This window comes from Xiphophorus maculatus, chromosome 1, assembly GCF_002775205.1.
Source record: "Xiphophorus maculatus strain JP 163 A chromosome 1, X_maculatus-5.0-male, whole genome shotgun sequence".
Lineage (NCBI taxonomy): Eukaryota > Metazoa > Chordata > Actinopteri > Cyprinodontiformes > Poeciliidae > Xiphophorus > Xiphophorus maculatus.
The window spans coordinates 20,139,569-20,166,926 of NC_036443.1; the positions used below are offsets into that span (position 1 = coordinate 20,139,569).

At 36.5% G+C, this 27,358-nt stretch overlaps 1 protein-coding gene across 19 annotated transcripts in view; it reads right to left on the reverse strand.

Annotated features, from left to right (window-relative positions):
- The window catches only part of LOC102229610 (membrane-associated guanylate kinase, WW and PDZ domain-containing protein 1-like), a 102,940-nt gene extending 81,246 nt beyond the window's left edge, over positions 1-21,694 (reverse strand). For all 19 annotated transcript variants that reach the window (XM_023340583.1, XM_023340578.1, XM_023340540.1 and 16 more), the window contains exon 1: positions 20,756-21,694. In XM_023340583.1, coding sequence (XP_023196351.1) covers positions 20,756-21,053 — 298 coding nt within the window. In that variant the 5' untranslated portion in view covers positions 21,054-21,694. The remainder of the gene's footprint in view (positions 1-20,755) is intronic.
- Between the last annotated feature and the right edge of the window lie 5,664 nt (positions 21,695-27,358).

Here is a 27,358-nt window from a genome sequence, read left to right on the forward strand (position 1 = left end):
TTACGTGAGGCTGGGGTGCATATAGAAAACAGGCACGTTATCATCTGACATGCTCGTGCTCAGCAGAACTAAAAATGTCCTCTGCTCAAAATTGAAAATTAGCATACATTTGATGTTACTTCAAACAAAAATGAACATGAAATTGAAGTTTTATTATCACAGAAAGGTTTGGACTTTTAAAGGCCAATTATCATCATGTTTCAAAGCCAATTAAGTATGAAACCCAATTGGTGTTTTTGTTCTTCAAAGTGAACAAGCAGTTTCCAAATACATTTTTTGACACAAAAGGAACCTTCTGAGTAGCACTCAAATTCTGAAATGTATTTCCACAGATGGATGAACACATTGCATCTGTAACAGCACCATCTTGAATCCCGTCACTGTCTATGATTGTAAACACAGAATGGATGACACACACCTTTTTAATTGAATGGATGTGCGGCCACTTTTGGGTGACACAGAAAAGATTAAATGAGCACTTTTACTAGGAAGAACATCTGTGCAGTGAGAGTGGAGAGCCACTGTGGGTGTAAACAAGCTAAAAATGGATATATTTCCTTCAGATTTCATGGACGCTGTGAAGTAAGACTTCTAAGAGTCGTCACAAGACTGAAAACATTTTCTATGTATAATAGTCAATAATAATTTGGGAGGGAAAGTATTTCTAAACTGATCAAGTTAGTCCAAAAGAAGCAGTAGTGAAAACGTCAGAATACATACAGAAAAATATATATAAAGCCAGAAGTTAAATTGAATATAAAATAAAACAAGTAGTAACCCTTAAAGCTTTAAAGTGTATTGATAGTATCTAAAGTTCATATCTCTTGAAGACAAGAAAGAAAATTTAGCAAAGACCTTATACGGCACCTGAGGGATGAATCTTTGTCAAACTGATCCATTTACTGCTCAGTGATATTTCATTTGAAATTACCTCAACATAAGGGACAATCTACAAGCAATTCTGAAGGTAGAAAACTGTGCATGACAAATCCTGAATACCTGGGCTAAAACTTACATCTGTACTTTGAGGACATGATACTTTACAATTGAAGATTAAAAAGAATCTGCTGTTTTTGACACAACCTATTTTAATTTGAACAGATTATTAACGGTTCTGGCTGCAGTGGCATGTTCAGGACAGTACTGACCCGGTTCTGCTGTACTGCTGAGTCAGTGTCAGCAAAGCATGATGGGAAAGCATGCTTGATGGAAGAGTCACAGACAAAAGCATCATCAGACAGACAGAAGCATACACAAAGGCAAGCGGAGGAAGTATGTTTCGCTCCAGTGCGCTGCATCTGTTCATTGCTAAATATATCCAAAGGAACCCAGACTGCACAATCTCTTTTCTCCATGTTGCAAGCTGACTAGGCCAAATGTTAAGGGAAGAAAAAAGAAGGCAGGAACAAAGAAGGCTGGTGCAGTTTTTAAAGACTTGAAGAAGCAACGCAAGCCTCTAGGTTGAATCATTTGGAAATCATCCTAAACAAACAGACAGAAATTAAACCAGACAAAAAAAGGAAATGTATTCGTGTCAAAAACAGCAATGCCAAACTCAACATCTTCCAAATACTGTAACAGGATCTCAATTTATAGCCACTGGTATCGCTTTAAGAAGTGTGGAAAAACAGTTCTTGTGTCATGTTTCCAAAGAAAATGGAAACAAAGACCTATTTTTACAGTGTCCATTGTACTAATTTTTCTCCCAGGGTCAACACGTGCAGGAACACTGAAGCTTCCAGCAAGCTGAATCCTTCCTGTCACTAATGGAAAACATAGAGCTACAGCTGATGCATAAGAGTGCCATCATTTTTAACTGGCTGCCTCTGTTAAATGTCACTGTCTGTCTGGCTGTCACACAGAAAAGGCCCTTCTGTCATTAAAGCACTCCTTTCAGAGGTTCCAACACCCACAAGCAATGAGAAGGAGAAGAGATTCACCTCCCCCTTCTCAAGCAATTCTTCTCTATGGAAAAACTTTTACCTTAGGCTTTAAAGTGTCATCACCAGCTAGCTCATATGATGAAACACAATAAAGACACAAGACATGATTATTATCCCATTACATTTGAGCTGTGGTTTATGTACATTTGGATGAAGGATGGAAAAGGAAGCATAGGTCCGCAGAGGACGCTAATTGTGGGTTGTGATCGAAGAAGATCTGAATGATGTTAATGCAGTTCGCAAACAAACCAGCGAAGTTAAAAGACCAGTTTAGTGGTAGTGCATCTCTGAGGCCTGTATGTTGTTAAAACTATAATAACAGGATATGGAACACCACGGTTAGGTAGCCGTTTGAAACATGAAGCCATCCATCAGATATAAAGAGCCGTGAGCAAGGAGAGAGCTAACAAACAAGAGGGGAATTTATTAAATCAATCTGTCATGTGAAGAGTCTTAGCATGCTGCCTTATAGAAGTTGAAGTTGAATTTTATCTCAAGAAAAAGCATTATTTTAGAATGCCAAATTAGCATTATTGTTATAAATAAAAAGTAAAAAAACCTTTGGGCTGAAAGAGACTGTAATAATTTCTATATATTTCCATACAGTTTAAAAGAAATGGAGCACAGACAGATGGAACTTAAATGCAGATGTGATCCATTTACAGTGAAGCCCACATCTCAGTTTTCATCAAAACTGACTGCGGATAGAGTGAAAACACAATATGCTGACATCTGGAAAGCAACATAGAGACGATTGGAGAGAGAATCATAAAAAGCCAGAGTTCTACTGAGTACAGATGCACTGATCAGACTTAGGGTGTATCCTGCATCTTGACCAATGACTGTCAAACAAATGGTAAACAATCTTATATTTAATGTAGTTAAAATACATCTTGGACAGGTGACATGTTGTCTCATCTACCCAAGCACTGTTGAGAAACCACTTTCAAATATTTACTAAATCCCTAACAGGAGCCATTTCAACTTCACATGGATCCTCAGTTTCAGACTTAAGATTAATACACAAGGATGTAATGTCTATTCACATTCCTATGATGAACCCATGAAAAAGCAATCATCAGCTTAAAATATATGTTCTTTAAAATGTAGAAACCACAGATTTCCCTTTGCAGCTTGGAAGACATCCGATATGTCATTAAATGAGGAACACAGGCAGAGACCATAAGAGGAGAAAGAACATTTAAGAAGAGAAGGGGTCATTATGCTGCTGTAGCAGCAATCTGTAATGGGGAGTAGTTGTTACAATACCATGAAAAATAAGATGAGTTTCTGTCTTTGTTTTCTACTTTCTACTTCATCTTTTCTCTAAGAATTACCAAGAACCTTAACAGAAACCTCATCACACTGTAGTTTTCTTGTCTGAGGATTGAATTTTTGTATGAAAAAAACTCTAGAATCTGGTGCAGTAAGAAAACATTGCTTTAGCATAATCATTTTTATTATTCATTTCAGTTTTAGTTATACACATTAGCCCTGTTGAGATCCACAATATAATCCTCATGAGGGAGTTGCTCAAACAAATGTGGCAAACTAAAGTTGCTAAGTATATGGGACATCAGTATTTACATAGTTTATATAACTGATGCACAGCAGTCGAAACAGTGACCCAATAGCTATATTACTTAATGTAAAACTACACCATGCTTACACTATGTATGCGCAAATAAGAACTCACTAATTTCAATGTGTCAAATTATGTGTGTTTTCTGAAGTATTCAGCCAACAACATACAAAATTACATATAAAGGGCTTTATGTTCCACAGACACAACTTCATGTTGTTCATTCTGACACAAAAAAACATGTTTAGATATACTAAGATAAGAAATGCAACAGCAGCTTTAACAATATTTTTTTTGTAGGATTTAGTATCATCAAGCTTTTGTTATATTCACTGATACTCCTATAGCTATGGCTACATGAATGTTAAAACAGATTAATGATCCCCTTCCTTACATCCTACAAAGCAGTAGCAAGAAATCCACCCAATCTGCCAGTAGACATCAAAATGAATGGATCATTTCCAATGCTTACTGAGGCATATTCAAATCAGCAACCAGGTCAAGATCCAACATAGAAAAAGTGTATTTATTGAAACCAGAAACATTTACCTTGTGCCATTTTTAAATTGTTTCTGTTGAAACTATTATAAACAAGCCACAAGGAAACTGCAAGATGGGAAGCAGACTTTTTCACCACACATTCAACACAAAATTAAACCCCAAAGTAAACCAGAACACCACATAAGACCTACATAATCATTGGGAAAATGCTGACAGACTGACACTTTCCACAAGGGAAATAAGCCACAAAAGACAGAAGATGGTCAGTCACAGAGTCCTCTATCCAAGCATGTTAAAGGGAAATTTTGGGAAAGGAAAATGACTGCGGTTCCTTCTTTATTGTTTATAAGTAACTCTATAAAGAAACTAAACCCTGAACCACAGAACCAACAGCAAACCACAGGCATCACAACACTAAAATACATCCCTATGTGCAAGAAGTTTGAGACAAGTTTCTCTTTTTCAGTTGAATTACTGAAATTAATTCATTTTTCAACAATTTTACATTTTATTTAGATTAACCTGCATGCGTGTACAACTAGCGTACAGTACAGACCAAAAGTTTGGACACACCTTCTCATTGAATTCAATGAGAAAGTGTGTCCAAACGTTTGGTCTGTACTGTATATGTCAACAAGGCATCTGGCAATTTGAACCGCCCTTAAAGATGGTTACCAGGTTTAGGGGGGATATGAGCAGTCACAAATTTCACTACAATGTGAAATTTGACCACACTTGTTCAGAGGTGCATGTTTGTGTTGCTTTTTTTGTGTCGCTCTCTTTTCATATGTTTTAATTCTTTTTTCCCCATTGGCAACAATTGTTGCCTTGTATTAAAAACATTTTCACTGACATAAATAACTTATCTTGCAAGATAAAATCCTTGGGATAAAACAAATCAACATCACAGTTAGTAATTCATTAGATGGTGTAACACAGATTACTGTTATCAAAATTAAAGAAAGCATTAAATCCACTCTGCTAAACCAAATGTGTTTATGTCAGTGAAACCATCTGACGCAAAAGATGCACTATATTATACAAAAATAAAAAAGAATGCTTTATGCAAATGCTGTTTAGTCTTTACACAAGATTTTTTTTTCCATTAAATAATCCCTCTTTCAAGTTTTGCCCTTATCCTCTGTGTCGTCCCCTCTTCCCCAAGACCCCCTACTTCCTTCAAAAAAGCCAGATGCTGCAAACTTCAGATAAACAGCTGCAGCTCGAGGTCAGTCCCTCCCCCAAAGAGCCAGAGGCATGCAAACAGTCCCATCCCATGTGGTTATGTACTGTATATCAGTTGTAACTCTGACAAACAGCAGAAACAGAGATGTGCCTTTCAACATCTTCTAACACTGCCTAAAAATACTTATTTGCACCTGCCCTTCTTTTTAAAAATCAGTCATCTGGAGATATTTTGGTCAGAATGCTCCATTTGCAGTGACAGAGTAGTGATTAAACACACTGATGTACTATCTACAACCTCAGACTGAATCTCTATATTAGGAACAGGGCTAAATATAAAATACTAGAATTCCTTTTTTCTCTCTATTTCAGAGAGCTTGATGTGCTTAAGTTGGTTTAGTTTGAGCATGTAAAGGCACAACACAGATATGAGCCAGCTGAACAAGGTGTGTTTGAAAAGTCAAAACGAACAGCTGCTACAGGAAAGCAATTTTAATTATCGTAACTTTATGATTCACAACAGGTGAGAAATGGAAAATGACTACTATTAATTACAGTAATTAACTAAAAAAATAGACTTTTACTTTAGGCCTTGTATGAAGGCCTAAATAGAGCTAGATACTGGTCATCACCTGAACAGCACTTTAGTCTGATATGATTATCTTTATGAGATGTGTTCTCATCCCTTGGAGCATTTTAGGACACCTTTACAAATAGTGAATCAATTAAATAAAACATTTTATTACATGAAGTAAGCTATGAAAAAGAAAATCTAAAAAACTACCATGTTGTTTTCAATGAGAACCATTATTCACAGGCAAAGACAACATTGACAGTGGTTAGCTTTCCTAAGACTGGCCAGCTTACTAAAATACACAAAAGAACCAAGAACATAATTTAAAGCACTACAGGCCCCACTTGCTCCAAATAGGGTCAGTGTTTATGGTTTAAGGAAGGGTTGGGGAGCAATGGAAGAAACCATTAGGGTAGCCTTGTCTGTCATTCAAAACATTTCTGCAGTTAAGTCTGGTCTTTGACAAAGAATGTTTTTGTGATGGGGATTGAAACAAGAAAAATGTACTACTAACAGAAATAACTGTGGGAAAAATGTTTTTATTTTATCATGAACACAAATAAAAATAATAATTAAGGCTGCACAACAGAGTTGGACAGAATCTGATGGCAGTAGATACTCAAACTGGAGACAAAAAGAACTTGCCAAAATGCTAAAAGTCACAGAGAGCAATGATGAGAAAGAGAAGAAGAAAATTCACATATCTTGACTGATATTGCAATACCAACATTATCATCATCACAACATTTTCTAATATTGTGCAGCCCTAGTATTAATAAAAGATTACATTCTCTTTGAAGCTGTAAAAATTTTTTACATTTACCAGATTAAACCTAGACTTGGACTAGGTTATTACCTCAAAGCTGCAATGTGGCTCTGTGTTCAAACAGAACTAAAATATGCAATAGTGTCAAAAAAAAAAAAACAGTAAAACATCAGTTAACAAGTAACTATCCTCTGAGTGATTCTTGCTAAGATACCAAACACATGGGAATTTACTGAGAGATGCATTCTTTATATTTCCTCTGTATTTGAAAATACATAGATGTATGTTTAACTGAAACAGCTGCAAAACGCTGCTGGTCTTTAAACCTCTTTACACCACGTCAGTCATTCAGTGCTGGGATCTTCTTTCCTTACACACTGTGGCTAATTCAGAACACCAGAAATGGAGCAGACTTCAAATATCTTAACAGTGATGAGAATAACAAATGGGGAAAGGTGGTTCCTGCAAAGCTGCTTTGATTTAGATAAGGCTTTCTTCCATCTGACAAAACCTGCAAATTTATGACCGAGAATACAGGAGCCAGTGTGGGCACTGGGACAAATCCCAAATGCATTGTTACACAAAGTTAATAAGGGTGTTTGACTGTTTGTCTTCACCTGTTCAGTCATCAGTCCTGTGGTGGGATTTCACTTTTCCCACCATGTTTAAGGTGAAAAAGGGGGAAAAGATTCTGCTGATTCAAACTTGGCTCCTATCTATATATACAGTATATCTATGTATATGGGTATATATATATATAGATAGATAGGAGCCAAGTATGTACGTATATATGTATATATAAAAGGTGGTTCCTGCACCACCTTTATAGATAGGGTTAGGTCAAACACTATTTCTACCATGAGAGAAGTAGTGTTTGCAGCAACAAGCTGCAGATTTTCTATCATTCTGTTGTGGAGAGTGCGATCTCTTTTCCCATCATTTATTGGAGCAGCAGCATCAGAGCCAGGGACTTATAAAGGCTAAGCAACCTGATAAAGAAGGCTGGTTCTGTTCTGCGGACTATTCTTTAAAATCTGGAGATTATTGTCCAAAAAACTGATTCTTCATGAAATCAAGAGAATCCGGCACAACCCTGTGCATCATTTTCACGACACTGTTATACAACAAGACAACGTCTTCAATCAGAGGCTTCTACAGAGTCACTGTAATACAGGCTGCTATAGGAAATCCTTCCTGTCCATAAACTTCAGAATCTACAGTTTTTTGGAGCAAATTACATAATATGAGTTAGAGCAATATTTCATTTGAATTTGTGGTACACTGGTTTAATTCCACCATTTAAATCAAGTGTGTTGTAATCTGTAATCATGTATCTTTTCATAATTAGAAACCAAACAAAACAAACCTGACAAACAAAACAGACCTGAAGTGATTAAACAATTCATAATATTTAAAACTTATGGAGTTGGATTTATTTGAGATGCACCACATGTGTGAATAGAAGAGAATGAAAAAGGAGGTAAATTGAATGAGAAAAGATACATGTCCTAAAAGGTTATAATACAACAGTGAGGGTAACTTAGCCTGGCCATTAACCCTGAGGAAGGAAGAGCTGACCAAGCTAAATTACTGAAAATGAAGGTTGTGGGTTGTGGGTTTAATAATGGCCTCGCTCTGGTGGGAAAACATCCTAATGAGAAGCATCAGTGCAGACAAACATAAAGTTAAACATTATTCTTCACTTGAACAGACAGGTCACCATAACAACAATTTGATCAAATATCCACCAAACTAAATACACTTGGTTAGCAACCTATCAATGCTAACATAATGGTTAATTTGAAAAACACGATTGATTTTTTTTCTCTCGGGTCTCCAACTGATTTTATGGTCTTCAATCAGCAGCATTATCTGGCCTGGACTCTGTAGCACAATCGCTGTTTCACTATGCTATTTTAAACAAGTGGAAGCCCATGTAAGTTATCTGTGAGGTAGACATAAAGTTGAATCCACCATTTATTTTTAGTTGATGTAAAAAAGAATGTAGTGTTTGTTTGTAGGTAGAGTCAATCAACAGATCATTCACTTTTCCATCTAATTTTTGCTAAAAGGTTTTTGTACCACAGTTCACTTAACTGTTTTCTCACTTCTCAACAAAGTAGTCTATTTTATGTTCCTTTAAACCTGTTTTAGTCATTAACTCAATACTTCTTTCTCTCGGATCACAATTATTATATCCATTGGAAGCAAAACTCAATAAAGCCCTCAATTAAATTTCAAATGTATTTTACTGATAGCATTCCTTTTATTATCCAAAAGGTACACCAATCAGGCATAACATTATGACAACTGAACTAATTAGCACATATCATCTTAATCTTGGTAATTGTTATGGAGGTGTACTGTAGATTAGGCAGCAAGAGCATAGTTTTCAGAGTTGGTGTTCAGAAGCAGGAAAAATGGGCCAGCGTTTAATAGAACCAAATGAATAGAATAGAAATCCTTTAATATGCTTCACTAAATAACAGCAGGAATGTTATTTGAAATAAACAAGAAAGATGTTTGGAAAAGGGATGAGAATAATGTCTCACGGCTGCTGAGAAGAAGGATCACCTAAAATGCTTCTTTTTGCAAATTAGATGCAGCAGCCTGTCACTGAAAGAGCTCTGCGGTTCAGCAACAGCTTCATTTTGTGTAGGTGACATTGTCCAGCAGTGAAGTTATTTTAGCCACAGTTCTTCTGTCTCCCGCCACCTGCTTTGAGGAATGGCTTTACTGATAAGCTTATCTAGCCACTTCCTCTCACCTGTAGACAAGGTGCTGTTCCAACAACTACACCATAGATGGCTTATGCCAGAGTAAAAAAAAATGTCTTTAGCAGCACTCAAAATGATCTGCCTTTTGGGAGTGCTTGGGCTGGCTTACAATGGTTAAATGGGAGGAGGGAAGGCTTATCCGTGTGGTCCAGCACTGAATGGGTCAACAAACTGGGAAGAATCTGATCTGGACCAACTGAACACATTTTCTTTTAAACCATGTAGATGGTCGAGTGTATTTGCACATATTACTAGGATGTAATATATGGATGTAACATGTGTACCAGATGAATAAACATTGCTGCAGATAATGTACACCCTATCAAGGAAATACTGTTTGTTGACATGTGGCCCTTTTAGCAGAATGATACACTCTGGAACAAAGAAATGGTGAGAAGCACAGCAACAACTTTGAACCACCACAAACTGAACATATGTGGGACATGCTGGACAGGCAAGTCAGATCCATAGAGGACACACCTCATTTTACAGAATTTAAAAGGTTTTGTGGCAAACATCTTGGCGCCAAATACCACAGCATGTCTTCTGGAAATTAGTGGGGGTCCAAATCTCGACAGGTCTGGGTGGTTTCAGCAACAAAACAGAGACCGCCTACTGGAATAGTGGAGCTTATCAAGTTTTGCCTGATCAGTCTATTTGGATAAAATAAATTATTTTCACCAGTATGAATAACATCACAATTCACAAAAATACAGCCTGAAACAGAAAGTTGACCTCCATAGTTCACAAGGACAACATGCTTAAAAGTAACAGAAGAAAATAACAGAGGAAACTGTGGAATATCGCAATGACCTAAGTAACCAAAATAATTAAACATATTAACCTTAATTTTGTCTTGCAACATCAACAAACTACTTAATAATACACTATTTTACAACACAGCATGAATTACAAATATCTACCTATGTTATATAAAAGCAGTCAAAATGGAAGGAGGCTTTCATGGCCATATTTAAGGTCAGTAGTTAATTTATCTGCACTAGAAATGCTTTAATGTCCCCCTGCGCAGTTCTAACCTGACCAGTGTTTACAAAACCAAATCACAAATCACAGCCTAGGCTTTGTGTACTGGAGCAGATATGACTAACAGTTCTCCGAGGATGTTCCAGAAAAAAGTGCCTTATGTCAGCTTGCATCATGCCCCTAAATTTCATCTCCAACTTTATGTGTATTTATTACAGAATTTCCTACTCATGCTAGACTTTCTCTTCATCCTCTGCTTCCCTGCTATTTTTTCCCCCATAAAGTAAGCCGTGATCCTGCCAGAGAAATGTAGACATTAGAGGCTTTTACAGTCTGCGCAAATTAATCTCTTGCAGCACTGTAGCAACAGCCTGGCAACTCATTAAATATTAACAAGCCATGTCCTGCCAATAGAAAGTCTTCACAGCCTCATGCACTTTTAACAGCATGAGTGGTGTGCTGTGTAAGAACAACAAGGGATAAGTTAAAATAAAGTGGCTTTTCTGTAGCACTTACTGCACCGTTGTGTGACATTAGCTTTAACACGCTGGCTGAAGCTGGGTTATAACAGCCAAATGTTTCACATACAGTAAGCATGCTTACAGATTAAACAGAAGGCGGTGTAAACATTAGTCTCAGAATATCAGCTGGTGATGGTGCATAAAATGTTTTACATACTGTTAGATCCTGCCAGGTCGGGTCAGCCTTAAGAGCTTATGAGTAACCTATAAATGTTAAGATTTAGAAGCTAAGAGTAAGAGGTATAGTGAGAGATGAAAAATCCTTATGTGAACATTTTATGCTCACATAATGAGCGTAGTCTGATGAAGATTAATCAGTCAAAATTGCTTTAAAAAATGTTTGAAGTTTGTGAGAACACTTTTTTATTCACGATAAGGTGCCTGAAAACCACTACAAAAAGCCCAAACTAAAACTAGAATTGTGATTAATGTATATAAGAGGAAGTCTGTAATGATCTGAAATGTTCTCCAGATGTGAGACATTAGGAAGTTTGAGAGTTGCATGACTATTTATAGCTAGTGACTTGTGAGTATTCTTAATATTCTTTCACCAAAATATTGCACATGAAGAAGTTTAAAAGCCTCTGAAAGCTGTACTTCCAAGGTCTCAATAGTTCAGATTGTTTCACATGAATAAGTTTGTTGAATATTAGTCTTAAATCAGAGAGCTGCAGTTGATCCAGAATGCTGCAGCTCACATTCTCAATAAAACTAGGAAAATAGAGGGCATGATTCCAGTTCTAAAGCCCTTCCACTTATTCCCTGTAGCTCAGAGAATAGACTTTAAAGTGTAACTGACCTCCAAATCAATTTTTTTTTTTTTACTTATAAACCATCTATTTAGGTTTCTATCTATATGTATACCACAGATGTATGTTCTGTACGAATTTTGGAATTTTTTATGTAAAGTTTTTTAGTTAGCAGTTGAATTCTCCTATTGCTTAAAATGGCATGACTTTATCTCGTGCAGTACAGTTTTTTGTCACACAGTTTGAGTATAAAAGCCATTCAGAAACAACAAAACCCAGTGGAGTTGGAATACGAGCATGACCAAGGCAAGCATTGATTGATAGAATTGCTCAGCTTCACAAATGTGTGAACTATTTGCAATGTGAACAGGGGTCTTCTCTGCTCTGACTATCAGCTACGATATACTGCAGGACAGACAACTGTCAGACTGACTGCGGTGCTTGGGAAGAAGGAGATCACAGTAGCACTCACACCCTTGCTCAGGACTGAGCAGGGCTGCAGTCGAACTGCACAGAGTTGACACCGTACAAGTCTTTGAAAACAGAAAGAAAAAAAAAATGCTGGATTTGTCAGTTGCTGACTTTACATCAGAAAGTCAACAACTGACAAATCCAGCGATACCTCCTCTTACACCTCCGCTCATCACCACACTTGGTTGTGTCTTTCCGTGTCTCTTGGCTCCGCCCACTTTGCTGTAAGTTTTCAAAATTTGTCAGGGACCGGGGTAGTGCTTTCATACGGGAGTTAATTACATTTTTTAATACTTTTGTTAGTTTATAAATCAACAAACGGTGATATTTACAGGAACACAAATAGATTAACATTTTAAAATAAAAAATATTTGACCAGTGCTTTTCATAAGGAATTGACTCGAATAGCAGTTGCACAACTAAAATAATCCAGCTTCAGGCAAACAAATGCATGTAAACTGTGGTTTAATATTAACCTAGACCATCAATTTGTTCCAGTTTCAGGCCTACTAAAGCAGTGTTTTCTCAACCGTGGTCCTCAGGGCACAGTACCCTGCCTGTTTTAGATGTTTATCTGCTTCTCCACTCCTGACTCAGATGATTGCAACGCAGCAAAATCCTGTTAATCAGTTATGAGGGAAACATCTAAAACATGCAGGCATTGAAAAATGTACTTCAAAAACAAAGAAGACCAGTAAGTGACTTATTATAAATGTGTGCAATCAGGAATCTTTAGCTTGTTCTTTTTAAAAAAACAACTATTAATAGATAATTTAGCTATTCCATAAAACCAAGTTCATTCTTATGTTGTAAAACACAAATCTTACTTTTAGTGAAAAAAATAGATTATTCATGTTCTTAAATATTATATTTATTTTGTTTTCAAAAGTATAAATTTCAGCAATGAGAATATTTTCTCCTCTGCTCTATGCAATTAAAAATGTATGCCCATTGTTGGTCTAATTTATTGGCTCAATATGTAATTTTATTTTATCTCCATTTGTCCCAGTTGTTTTAAACTTTATAGTTATTGTTCTGAGAGTAGACATGGGCAAATTTATTTGATAAGCTATCTTTTTTAAACAAACATTTCTTTCCTAGAGAGTAACAGAGACCAAGATAAATTGATCTCTGAGGCTCTACTCTAACTCGACATCTTCTCAGTTTTCACAAGGAATCTTTAGCTTTCGTAATCAAGGATGAAGTAAGTCCATAAGTGTAAATCACTTAAGTAAACTATTAATTTCATCCCCTCTATGTCACAGTAAAACATTCAGTTTTCTATTGTTTTTCCAACATTGCAGAAATTCCTTTTTGTCTTATGCTCATAAACCAAATAACATTTATCATCTAATCTTGTGAGCTGGCTGTTTCGTCATATCTCATGACTTAAGCATGGAGAGAGAAAAACCTTGTAGTATTCTTATCAAGTATTTGACACAGCTTGTGTCAAAGACTTGACACAAGTCACAAGGCAGTTACTGCCTGCCTGCAGTTACAGTGCATCCAAAAAGTATTCACATCACTTCACATTTTGCTATGTTGCAGCCTTATTCCAGACAGCATTAAATTTGTAACATAAGTAAGTGTGCATAACATGAAGTACTGCAATACTTTCTTGATGCACTACATTTTCATTAAGCACTTATTGAGAACCATTGTTTGAGAATGGTTCTCAATGCCAATGGTAACCTAACCAATATGCTTCCAGGAATAGGTCCACTACAGAAAAGATCTAAAAGGTTTTCATATAATCAAACTTATTTACCACAAAAACACCCCCAAAGCTACTGATCTACCATAAAAATACCTGGAAGAAATTGCATACATCACTCAAATTTATCTAGTCTGGAAACGCTAAAATAATTGAAACTATATCTATATAGCTTTATCTACAGATGATTACAACCAGTCAAAATAAAAATATACTTGTGTCACTTTTCAAAGTCCAAGTGGAATGATCTTGTCTCTGTTTTTATTTTATCCACTGAGAGCCACCCCAATTATTTTCTTGCATTAGATACAATGATGATACAGTGATGCAAGATCTCCATGGAAAATATTCAGCTAATGATTCCACTGAGCAACCTGCATCCTTACATAAAACCCAGTCTCTATATAGGAACCTCATTGTTAAATATTAGGCTTGAGAGAAATGTTCCTAGGCAACTAAAAAATTTTGTTAAAACAGATAATTTCTCAATTCCTTACATCTTAACTTTAGACAAAAATTAACGTTAGCATTTGATCATTATTATTATTAACAGCAATAATAAATCTATTTTTCCCATATGTCAATAATCCTATTATTGATTAATCCCTTCCCTTCAGGGTCAGCTTTTCAGTGACCCCAAGGTTGGTGAGCACTTTGAGTCGCCCTTAGCAGGATAAATGCTTACACTCCTAAAATCTTGAATTATTAAAGGGATACTTCTCAAATCTCTCCTCTAGTAGTAAGGAAGATGACAAAACCAAGAAAATTGTGGCATGAGTAAGGGGAAAAGGCGGACACAACTGAGGATTGTTTGTATAAATTCTACTATGTATCATCAGTGAACGCCCCAACTCTCTGGAATCCATGGTATGCAGAGAGCTGGCCTGGTTTCCTTTATTCGAGTTTAGGTTCAAGACGGGACTCAGGATGTCAAATCGTCCATTTGTCACGAAGAAGGCAAAAACTACTGGATAAAAGCTTCCAAAGTAATTTAACGACTAAAGGAAAGTTCAACAGTGGATCTTTTCAAACTTACATATTTGTACATTTTTGTGGGACTTTTCAGTTTTAAAAGCACACACTATTTACGTCAATAAGTATATACCATGGAATGCTACTTGCTGCACAGCATTCACACGTCAATAAAAACCACAAAACGTCAAAGGCAATAATAAAAGTTTCAACTGAAACTGATTTAATCATGATAAAGAAAAGAAGTTAACATGTTCCATAACACTCCCTCTTTGGACTTTAACCTGACTGTCATAAATTTGGCTTGTGTCTGAATACAATACAACTTATTTGATATAATGTGGCAGCAGCCTGGGAAAGAAAAGATATTCTATCACATTTTAAGTTCGCTATTATAAAAATGATATATGTTGAGGAGTGACAGACTATGTTTTTACTCAAAGATTTATTTTCTAGAGAATCTCACAGCAGTCCATTCCTGGAGGAGTGTCCTAGTGACAGAAAAGAAAATATTACATGTATCAGAAACTGCACTACAAAATCTTCAAAGATTTGAGTAATAATAGTAGTTTGGTCATTTATTTTTGTTAATGACACACCTCTAATATGAAGTCTGAATCCTGAAGAGAAGACTTCAAGATAAAATCCACAAACCAATCAGGTGGCAGAACTATCTTATTTTCTTTATATATAATCAAAGTCACAACTATGCAATCAATCTGAATATGTGGTCAAACTACAAACATGCAGCAAATCTCAAAATATTAAAGTCAGTACAACAAGGCCACACAATTGTATGTCGCTTTTCAGTCTGCATTTATCTTCCAAAGAAACACACCTGTGAGGCGTCACAGCGCTAAGCGGCCTACTTGCACACACTGATACCGTTTCCACCTACAGCAGTCAGGTGGTGCAGGCCAATGTAACATGAGCCACATCTGTTTGGAAAAGAAAGGATAGCGATCACATCAGTCTCGCCGATCTGTCATCTGGTCTGGGTCAGCTTGGATAGTTAAACCCTTCCTGGTTGTGCATGGGAGCCTCGCAGATTGCTAAGCACAAAGAGGTCTTGTGAGCCGCTCATACCGTCAAAGCATATCCCCTCCTTTAATTAGAGAAGGAAAATCTGCTGACTCATGCAAGAAACTGATGACAGATGGACAAGGATATCCTTTATGTCACTGCTCAGAGCTTTGCAGCTTTCTTGGGAAGCTTTTCAATTGAAGGAAAAAATATTTAGACAACTGTAAGTGGATACTAAAATAAAATTATGCGACAAGTTTGGTCTGAATAAATGGTACAGTCACGCAACAGTGTTAGTTCGATGTTTTGGGAACAGGTGGTGAAACTTCAATTCCAGAGGTCAAAAATTATTTGTGGACATGACATACAAAGATGCTGCACTGACTGTAAACAGCAGTTATATAACATGGTTAATGATTTTCCACCATAGAAGGTACTGCTTGCCTTATCAAATACAGCAAAGGTTCCTGTGAGAAACTCCATTTGAATAAGCACGACACACCAGAAGTGAAATATTGGAAACAGGAAACCTAAGGTGTAAAGTAAAGCTGTTCAACAGACTTTTCAGCATATAATTCATCAAACTCCCTTGAAATAAACGTCAACATGGATAAAACAGATTACCTTTATCTGTTTTTCTGTTTGTCCTGGTAACTTGTTGTGAAATTCAGATTTAATCGAGATGAACTCTACAGTCATAAACAAGTTTCCACTCCCAGAAATCATATCATCCATAAGGAGACTAATCAAACTTGTTTTAAATACATTGTTCTTTTAGATTTGTATTTTTCTTGTTTTATTCCTGTATTTGGACGTTTTTAATCAAATTTTGCATTCCTTATGGCGTGTTCTGCCTTAAAGCAGTTGAACTCTTGTTATCACAAATCTTAGAAAATATTTTTCCACCAAATTTGAATAAAAGCATATAGACATGTTAATGCTTTCAAGTAAGATACTTTTAAGCGACAACATTGTTTCCTGCAGAAGTGCAGCACCACACACTTCTTCAGAAAAACATTAGGAAAATAACAGAGAGGGAGAGAGAGTTACAAGGCCGTAGATATGAACAGAATTGAATAAGAATTAAAAATTAAAACTGGAGAAATAAACAGATACAGTTCTACTGTGTCACTGTGCATTTCTGCTACACTTGTCTTGATTTTTGTTTTGCTGGAAACCCAAGCATAAAATACAAACATCTGGAATGCACATAATTCACTGAATACTGAGGAGGAATGATTAAGTAACATAAGGCTGCACAAAATATCAATTCACAGCAATATACAGTAAATGACCTATGATAGGTGGGTATCCTGTAGTCCAGGTGCTACGCAATAAAACTGCTGACAAAAAATATATCTGACTACCCTGTACGAGTTAGTTTCCATTTAAATTTCTATTGTATTTGTCACTGCCTTCTTAGTTCAAAAACAAACAATTTTAAAGAAAAGGGTGGCAACATGTGGTTTGATTCTTGCACATACTTCTGACTTGTTTGAAAAATATATTTAAAAATATACTTCATTTTTTGCAAAAACGTAGACAAAACAATTACTTAAAAATCTCTTACAACTTAGTTGAAAATGGGAGTTAACTTAATTTGATGTTTCAAGTTCAAAAGGTGTTCCAAACATTTTACAAAAAACCTCCCGTCATCACACTGGACATCTGCCAAACAAAAGGATTTCTGCCACACACCTAAAAGGTTCCCAAAGTAATCTAAGCAATTAAAATATGAAAATTGATTACAGATTTTGGTTCTAACATAAATGCTGTATATTTAAACTGTCCTAAGACAAAGTAATTTGATAGAACTTATAATTTACAAAACTTTGACATAAATGGCCTCAACATTATTATGAAATAACACTATTGGAATGTTAAACCTTCCTCAACTTCTTCAGCCTTTCTTATGAGTAAAAGGTGTGCGCTGCAGCTATGTGAGAAGCAAATTGAGGAGGTGAGGGAAATTTTGCCAAACTGATGCAGAACGGAAAGAGAAAGGATGCAAGGGGGCCAGAGAAAAAGAAGAGAAATATCAGTGCATAGCAAACAGTAATCCACTTTGCATACAGAACTAGCAAAACAACACAAGGCAGTTTGACAGATCATGACATCTCCACACAGAGGAGAATCCATTTTGGTTCAAGGTTCACTGGAATCAACTCTGGTTCAAACACATAACGCTGAAGCCCTTGCAACTGAAAAACAACCTGAATGTATCAGATCTCTCAGAAATCTCTTGTCTGCTATAATATTTACCAAAAGCAGATTATTAACTCAATCTTTGACCCTTTTGTGGTGCAACTGACCCAAATACACACAAAGAAAATTTTGAAATCTTTTTCTTCAGAATGCTTCTTAACAACTACCGGTATATGCTTATAAAAGTGTGCAGTGGAAACCCATACTTCCTTACCACGCTGTGTTTTACAATGAGTGCACATTTTACTAGTGAAAAAAGGCACACACAGGATAGTATCTTTAAGGCTGTGTTGCTCTCCTTCTGGGCATCTAACAGACAGATGCACATGCAGCAGGCTGGAAGCAATAGGTCAAGCTGCCTCAATACACAAGCAGTAACTGCACAACTACAACTACCCCCAGTTAGATGTGTCTTGCTGTGATGGGCAACAGTACCCTCACATCAGGCAGCAAAAACAAAACAAAAGTGAAAAGTTCCAAGCAAAATCAAGCTCTGAGCAGGCCATCAATTGAAGGCAACATTCATACATGTCACCAAAGCTGACTGATATTTCAAAACGCATGCAACATCAGAAAATAAGATTAAAGCTTTTGGTCCAAATGACACAAACGGCACAAAAACACATATTCTGTAACATGCTGTCAGCCACTGGCAGAGAAATTTCCAGATACCCATGGTCTGTCTTAAATCACAAATCACTGCGGTGAATTGCTTCGACACAATTATTGCTTTAATGATGGAGTAAGTGGTCTAAGCTGTAACCCTTTAAGTACGACCCACTGTGGCTTTGGCAATGTCGAACAAATGAGGGCACAATGACTGTCAGAGCAGCTTCATGTCAAAGCTTATTTACTCCAGGCTGCCATGGAGGGAGGAGCAGCAGTAGTAGCAATTCTCTGCTTCACTCACATCATGAACAGTTTGTAAATTATAATGCTGTGCTATTTGCAACAACGTAACCAAAAAACATATTCCCTAAGGATTTCACAGCTATTATGTGTGACTGCCTCTGGGCCAGGAAGAGCAATGAATGCATGAGATACAATTCATTTAGATGCACTGCTACAAATTAGGATGAAGCAAGAGAATGAGGATTTACAAGTGTACTAGAATAAATAAACTAAAAGCAACTAATACAAGATGTTACCACCATATATGTATGATGATGTTGGGTCAGTAACATCTGGAAATCTGTCATGGGACTCACAGAACAGATTGCTACAAAACTAATTTCAAGAGGAATATGTCAAATGGTTATGCTTCTTGGCAGCAGAACAGCAACTAAGTAAATGCTTCTACCTCACTCCTACCTGACACAGAAAACATCAATGAGCTCTGTGAATGTAATCGGGAGTAAGGAGGTTGGCTTCGCTTTCATACTTTTTCATTTGATACATTTTTGCCCCAAGAGTACTAAATAATACAGAAATCTTAAGCCTAAGGGCATGCTAATATCAGCAGTTTGCATTAAGACAGCAACCTTCCTTTGTAGCCATTCCCCAGGAATGTTTTGTGACAATAAGTAGTTTTAGCTACTATTTTTTCCTATGTGTCTGAGCCAAATAAAGATAAGTGATTGTTTTAGGTGGAATCCAAAAGTAGATCAGTATTTTCTTTCGTCTTACATGTCCAATGTCTTTGGCATTAGCTCAATGTGACTGATGATTGAAATTAACTGTAAGTGGACTGATAAAGTTTAAGTAACAGAACAGATGATGTCTGCAGAAAATTGTTCTGTTTGTGACATTACTGTAGTGCAGTGACCCAGGGGAGTCCAAACTTGGTCCTCGAGGGCCGGCATCCTGCAGGTTTTAGTTTTCTCCCTGGTGGTAGTAACAACCTTTTCAGCTTGTCAATGTTCTTCTTAGACCTGCTAACGAGCCATCATTTGATCCAGGTGTGTTAAACCAGGGAGAGAACTAAAACATGCAGGATGCCGGCCCTCGAGGACCGACTTTGGGCACCCCTGAGTTAGACTCACCAGTGAAACAGATTGGTTATGTGGGAAAAAAAAGTGAGTCTTACATAGCTACTCCATGGCTCTTAACATAAAGCAGCCTATTCTGATTAAAGAGTTATGCTTGTGCATGTCTCTGCACATTCTTGTAACAATGTTCAGCTGGAATAGAGAAGTAGTTGAATGCTGCAAAATCGAAGTGCAACAAATTATAGATTTTGTCACAGTTTTGTTACTTGCAAGTTTGTGATTAACAGGAATGATTGTCTTACCACAGAGCACTTTTAAATCCCTCCATATGGTGCCAATTTATTAGATCCCCAACAGAATTTCTCCAGATTTTCTCAAACCCATTGTATAAATCTCTTAAATTCTTTAACTTAAATTTGAGCTTTAGACGTTGAGATCACTCATGTCCGCTTGGCTGGACAGTGTGCTCTGCAATTTTGCCAGATATCAGCCTTCCAGACATAACATCATCATTAATAGGGAACTTTAAGCCTCATTCTGGGAAGCTTTTAGTGCTGTATTTTAATACCATTTCTTGATTATGGCCATGAAAGGGAAAATTACCTACCATGAGCGACCTCCTTGAAGACATTTGAAGAAGAGCTTTCAAAAGTTACATTAAAACAGCTGGATTAATTTATTTATGTTTTGTTTCTTTGTTGTTGTTGTTTTAAATAGGACCTAAATAATACATGAAACATATGCTTCCTAAATTGTAGGTGGCTTTTGATTTACATGTGTCACCAAAAGATTTGGTCCACATCAAAACTTTCTGGAGGCGCCCCTGGATTCATGCCGGTGATTTTTACGTCAGGACTTACCTTGACGAACAGTTTTTAACCTGACAGGTCCTTTGCAGCAGTTGATTACAGTGTAGATGTCATAAAGAGGTAATCCAGACACCGACAGCCCCTCAACTTCAAGCAGCAGTTCTCCCTCAGACAGTTTCCCGTCCTGATAAACCACAGCATCCTCTCTGATCTGCCCAATGTATGCAAACTCTCCATTCTCCGCTCCACCGTGCAGCTCCACGTTCAGCTCCCCATTCTCGTCCCGGATGACCGCGCACTCGTTCACTTTTGTTATCCAGTGGTTCTTCTTCTGGATGACTTTTGACATGGTGGGTAGGCTCCAAAGAAAACCCGTAAATTCCGAGTAGTGGAAAGAGAATGAGTCGATTCATAGCACGGAGGACATCCCACGGAAAAAAACCTTCATGTCCTTTGAGTGCAACTTCGAACATGTTTACTCTTAAACTTGGACATGCTGCTCCTCGCTCACGTATCCTACATGGATCAAGCTCCAGACTTCAACAGCTGCTGTTGTTTCCGCATCTTTAGCAGCAGCACACGCTCTTATTCCTCGTAATTGGATCTAATCCCTCCCCATAGAATGATTTCAAGATTTATCTCACAGTTCCGCCTCTTTCATTAGAATAACACAATGTTTGTTTTCCTTTTAAAACTTTCTGTTTTAGGGGAAAATGAGGAAAGAACCTCTATCACCAAGCTTCTGTGTATGACAGCCAGCGGCTCCTTTAAGCAGGTAACGCTTCAAGTTCCCTCTGTACAGTGGGGATGGAGAAATAGGGGGGAAGGCGCATGCGTCTCGCTAAGACTCCACGTGGAAAACTCCAAGCCAACCCCAAACCTGCCGGGTCTTGAAGCTCCTCCCGCCGACCAGCTCTCGTTTCAGGGCGGATTACTGCGATCCGTGCGTTTAATCCTACGGGAACTCCGGCAGGCTGTTGTCCTGACCCGCAAAATATGGAAACGCGGACACTACGCGCCTTCCTCTGTGTGCGCGAGCTGCTGCTTTATGGATGTTGTTAAGGTGCAAACTCCAAACCCGCCCATTTAGTCCAGCACCGTCATGAAGTGAGTCATAAACAACTATTACTTTTCATCCGGGAAAGATAAGCTTCAGAGAACATCCAGGGATCCTGGGGTGGAAATCTAAGTTATGAATATTTTTAAGAAAATTTATAAATTGGTTTAAAAAATTCTGAAAACTTATTTTGGTTCAGTCATTTAGTAATTTTCACAGATTTTTGTTGTTGTTGTTAAAATTGTTGTGAAAGAGCTGATCTTTAAAAATAATTGTACTAACTGTAATATTTTTTAATTAAAACATAGTTTAGGTACAGATTGCTTCTCATCAGAACTCACTTAATGTAACTGACACCACCACTACTACTACTACTACTATTACTACTATTACTAATAATAATAATAATAATAATAATAATAATAATAATAATAATAAATTTTATCTGTCCATATTTTGATTAGTGCAGAATAAATGTGGCAACAGACAGTGTGTGGCTGTTTTAAATTATGATTTATAAAATGGGGCCCTATTATGGCTTTTTTATCTACAGAAATAAGATTAAAACATTCCCATTTTTAAATTAAAAATTGTCCTTGAGCAAGCCACTTCTTTTATGCCTTACAATTTTTTGTGTCTGGTTTTTGATATTTTTCTTATGCATGTTTGTCACCAAGAGGTTCATGAAGCTCATGAGGACTGACTGTAGAAAGTAAATAAAAGGCTGATTATTTATCCTAAAGGTCAATTAGTTTTTTCTGCTTTTCTTTGTTTAATTAATAGGAATATTTTGTAAACTGATACAAATGTTGATAGAGTTCTGCCAAAAAAATCTGAAATTCCAATGTCAATCAAAGTAATTTACCATGATAGGAAACAGTATATAACTTATTTTTGGCACTCGGATTTGTTTAAACCTCACTACATTTACCTTAAACACATTAATTTTAACTAAAATTAAAGTGCAAAACTGTATCAAATGGACATGTAAACACCTTGCAAATAACATAATAATTCTTTAAAAATATTAGATTTTACTGTTTTAAACATTTACATTTTACCCTTAGCAAGACATGGAATTATTGTACATCTTTGTTCACAAGAGGAACATCTTTTTGCAGTGTCTCTCATTTGGCTGTCCATTTAAATTGATCAAACCAGCTTTTATTCAAACAAACACATTCATTGTTGATATTCATTGATTAACATTCACTCCATTGCCTCCTTATAATTAATGATTACTATGATTAACTTGAGCTAAACATTTTGACTTCTGGTGGAGAAAAACAAACTTAAAATCCACCCAATGTACAATTTAGTTAATGCATGCAGCTGGCATTTCAGAACTTCACCATGACATTGTATCATACATTTAATTTAAATTGTAGCACAAAATGCATGAAAATTACATCTCAATGACTGGTCTTACAGCAGCAGTTTTTTCTCCATGTTTTCTGTAAGCAGGAAACATGGAGTCATGGCCTAATAAGGAATGAAGAGTCAGATCAGTCCAGTATGATGAAATTAAAGTATGAACAATTGGTTCTAACAGCTGATAAGATGGCATGGGTGTATTTTGCAATAATGTCCTTGAAAAGAGCTGCACAGAACAAAATACTTTTCCTATTTTTCTTGTTTATCGAAAAATACCAATTTTTTTCACTTGACATATATAAAAGCTTAACTTTATAAATGTTCAAAAGATCATAAACAGAAGAGGGTTAATGCTTCTTTGCAGAAACCTTTCTCCACCGTGAAAGAACAATATTAACCAAAGAGGGGAAATCATCCACAAACCAAGAGACAGGCATAGTACAGGCATGAATCACAGTTTTCTTTCCCAACAGGTTTGACAAAACACACAGAGCTCTCAAGATTATTTAACCATTACAAACATAATTTTTTTTCATTTGAGTTTAAAATAGCTAATTTTTTCCCCCTGAAGACACAATGCCTTGAAGTGGAGTTCACATTTTAAAGGTCAATTAGTTTTTTCTGTTTTTCTTTTTCTGACCAGTCCAATTTAATTGTGGACAAAAAAAATTCCTTGCCATTGGCAAGCAATATATGCAATTGAATTATCCAGAGCAGTGCAAATAACAAGTCTGTGTTGTCTGGACAGACCCAGGAGGGATCAGGTGAGAAACACATGCCATTGCAAAGGAAAACAGGCTCTGTGTGTGCTTCCTGCCAGTTCAGATAAAGTACAGTAACTGGCACTCTACCACTGTGAGGGCGGTGACCTGGATAACAGAACATAAAATGAACCTTTCCATCCCATTTCACAGAGAACATTTTTGTATAACTCCACTCTGATCATTTTACACCTCCTGGGAAACTATTTCTCTGAGTTTATTTTTTATTCTTTTAAACATCAGATTTACAGCAGGTTAATTTTGGCTCTGTATCTATGTCCAGCCTTTTTTTTCCAACAAGCTCACCACTCTCTTATTTGCTCTGTGCTGCAAAGTGGGCTTTGTTGCCTGTCATGTCACATGACATTTTTGTTGAGCAAAAGTAATGGCTGCAGGCCAGTGAACGTCACACTGATGTACTCTGACTGATGAGGTGCAGACTGTTTCCAAGACAGAAGCCTGCGAACACCTAAAAATTTAACATGCAAAAATTGCTTTCATCTTTCAAATTGCAATAATATTTAGAGCTCCATAATTTATGTTTTAAGTTGATGTCTTTAATAGCTAAGATGGAACAAGTTTTAAATTATGTAAACAGCAAAGAATAACAATGACAATAAAGGAAGAAAAAAACACAATGAGAAACAACTGAAACACAAAAATATTTTACATTCACAAGAAAATTTCATTCAAATCAAACTCATAATTTTAAAATAATAAAATAACTTAAAACATAAAAGCTCTCTGCACATGCACACACTAAATATGTTGTCTAATTAATCAAATGGTTTTTTTTTAAATCGACTGAAAACAGCTATTTAAAAAAGAAATAGGTCTGCGATTTAATCCGCCCTAACATTGATGGAAAATAGCTATCAGAAATTTGCTGTGATAGAACCGAAATATTAGTTAACAACTATAAGTAATTTTTGATCATTTTAGTAGTCCCCAACTTCAAAGATCAAAACAAGAAAAATTGTAATGTGACCAATAAATAATACATCTACCATTTAAGGTATACATTTTCATGTGTTCCACAATATTACATTCAAGAGAGGAATGCTGTTCCTGTGCTACAATAAATGAGATGATAACTCTGCACTCAATGATACTTAAAGGCCACTCTGCAGAAATGATTCTTAGATCAACAAATACAAAACATCAAGTACCGTATGACGAGGGCTGTGCTTGTTCTCATGAGCTGGGGTTATTGAGCTGCAAAATTTCAGGAATGCCATCAGTTCACAGTATCAACACAGCAGGTAAATATTAACCAGCAACTCAAACACTTGATTCTTATCAAGCATACTGCATTACAGCTTTCAGAATGAAAGAAACACAACACAGTCAAAGCGGTTTCACTGATTCTTATTACTCACTTTGAAACCATTTTTTATTTCTAGTGATTAGTCATGTATGAGTCTACTTCTAAATTGTAGAGGACATTTATGTAAAATACTTATTACGATAATGTTTCATAAGTTGTGTCACATGTCATGAATGTGCCCATCATATTTAGATTGCATTTGTACAAAATCTAAAAAAAAAAACTATTCAGAAAAGGTTAATCTGACTTTCAAGTTGATACATCATTGCTATTGTTCAAATCAAACAACACAATATTTCTTAACTTTACTGGGCCGGTCTGTTTGTTTCACATATACAACCCCCTTTGTGATATCATCAGTTGCTTAATGGCAGATGAGAAGAGACAATGTTTTTTTTTTGTTGTTTTTAAAGGTTTTGTTGGCTCTAGTGGCCTTTATTTGAAAGTAGTTTGACAGGAAACAGGGTAATCAGAGAGGGGGAAGACATACGGCAAACGTTGCCAGGCCGGGAATCGAACCTACGACCACCGCTACAAGGACTAAGGCCTCAACGTGGGTCATGCTTTGCCCCTGCGCCACCACAGCACCCCGAGACAACATTTTAAAGAAATAAATGCGAATTGCTGATCATTTTCTAATTTTAAATTAGTACATGAGGTATCTGCCAGTAGAGCAGTGAGCTGAGTCTTTCAAAAGGAAAGCGTCTTCACTGAAATTTGACCTGATCTTGTGAGGAATGTGCCTGGAAGAACTAAAGAGAAGAATTTTTTTGTTGAAAACAGATACTCCCAGTAAAAAATAAAAATAAAAAGACTAATTTTGTATTCATTGGTAGATTAACAAGTTATGTTTTACATTTGAAATAAAACTAATATTATAACAGCTATTTGTCATAAAACATTATCCCTGGATTATTAAACATTTCTTAAGCTTTTTATGTCAAAACAAGAACTCTTATCAAGGAAATATTTTCAATCTGACTATTGATAAACTTCCTCCAGTACTTAAATGCACATAGAGGATACAGGAAACAAGCAGACAAAAGACATAGAAATAGCTAAGTGCAAATAAAAATGTGTCTATCCAAAGTAAATGTCTTTCATCTAGTGAAGTGACAAAAAGATTTTTACAGGGAACGCTTATTTATCGAGACTGATATGAAGAATCCAAAGGTTTTTATTTGTTAGTTTTGCCCCACTGCAGGGAAATAAACAGGCAGAGAAGTGGGAAGAACAAGCATGCTCAATTTTGGGAAAACATGCAATTTCCTCACTGTTTTTCATCCTTTCCTGTCAGCATGATGTTCTGACAACCCTCCAAGATGTTTAGCATCTCTGACTGTAAAATCTAAATCAGGTGTTGAATCAACTGGCCAAATATAGTCATGTGAAAAACTGTGCACACCATATGTAACATTTAGCTCTTTCAAAAGAAATGTTGAGCTATATTAACATGTAATCTCTTTTCAGTTAGAGAAAGTTTACATTATGGCTAAACACTAAAACATACTTTGCTTTGTTCATTAAACAAAAGATATCAACAATACTGGAATGAGCTGCACAGCGATGCTGTAAGTAGCACTGCTGCCTTGGGTCAAGAAGGTTCTGGGTTCAAATCCTGAACAAGGGACTTTCTCCATGGGGTTTGCATCTTCTTCTTGTGTAGCATGTGTTGTCTCTGGGTTCTCCAGCTTCCTCCCACAGTCCAAAGACACAGTTGTTGGGTTACATGATCACCTGTACTTAGGTGTGAGTTAGGTCTTAGTGTGGATGGTTGTTTGTCCTGTGTTGCCTTACGATACTGGCCTGTTCATAGTGTAGCTCAAGGCAACATAACGTTGGCCAAAGGCAACATAGCAGAAAACTATGAAAACACTAAACTATTTCAGTTAATTTGAATAACTTCAAAAAGACTTGAAGTTACTAATGCAAAAAATGTCCACAAAACAACAGGTTGTTGAAATTCATTGTTCCTACCTGTCCAAACAGAAATATTTAATACCAAGCAACCTCCAAAAAGCTCATATGCAATACATCTACACACAAATGAAGACAAATGTTTTTGTAATTATTTTTAGAAACTTTAAAAAAGGTGTAATGGATGCATGTACAACTGAAAAAGGCTAGATGGCTGC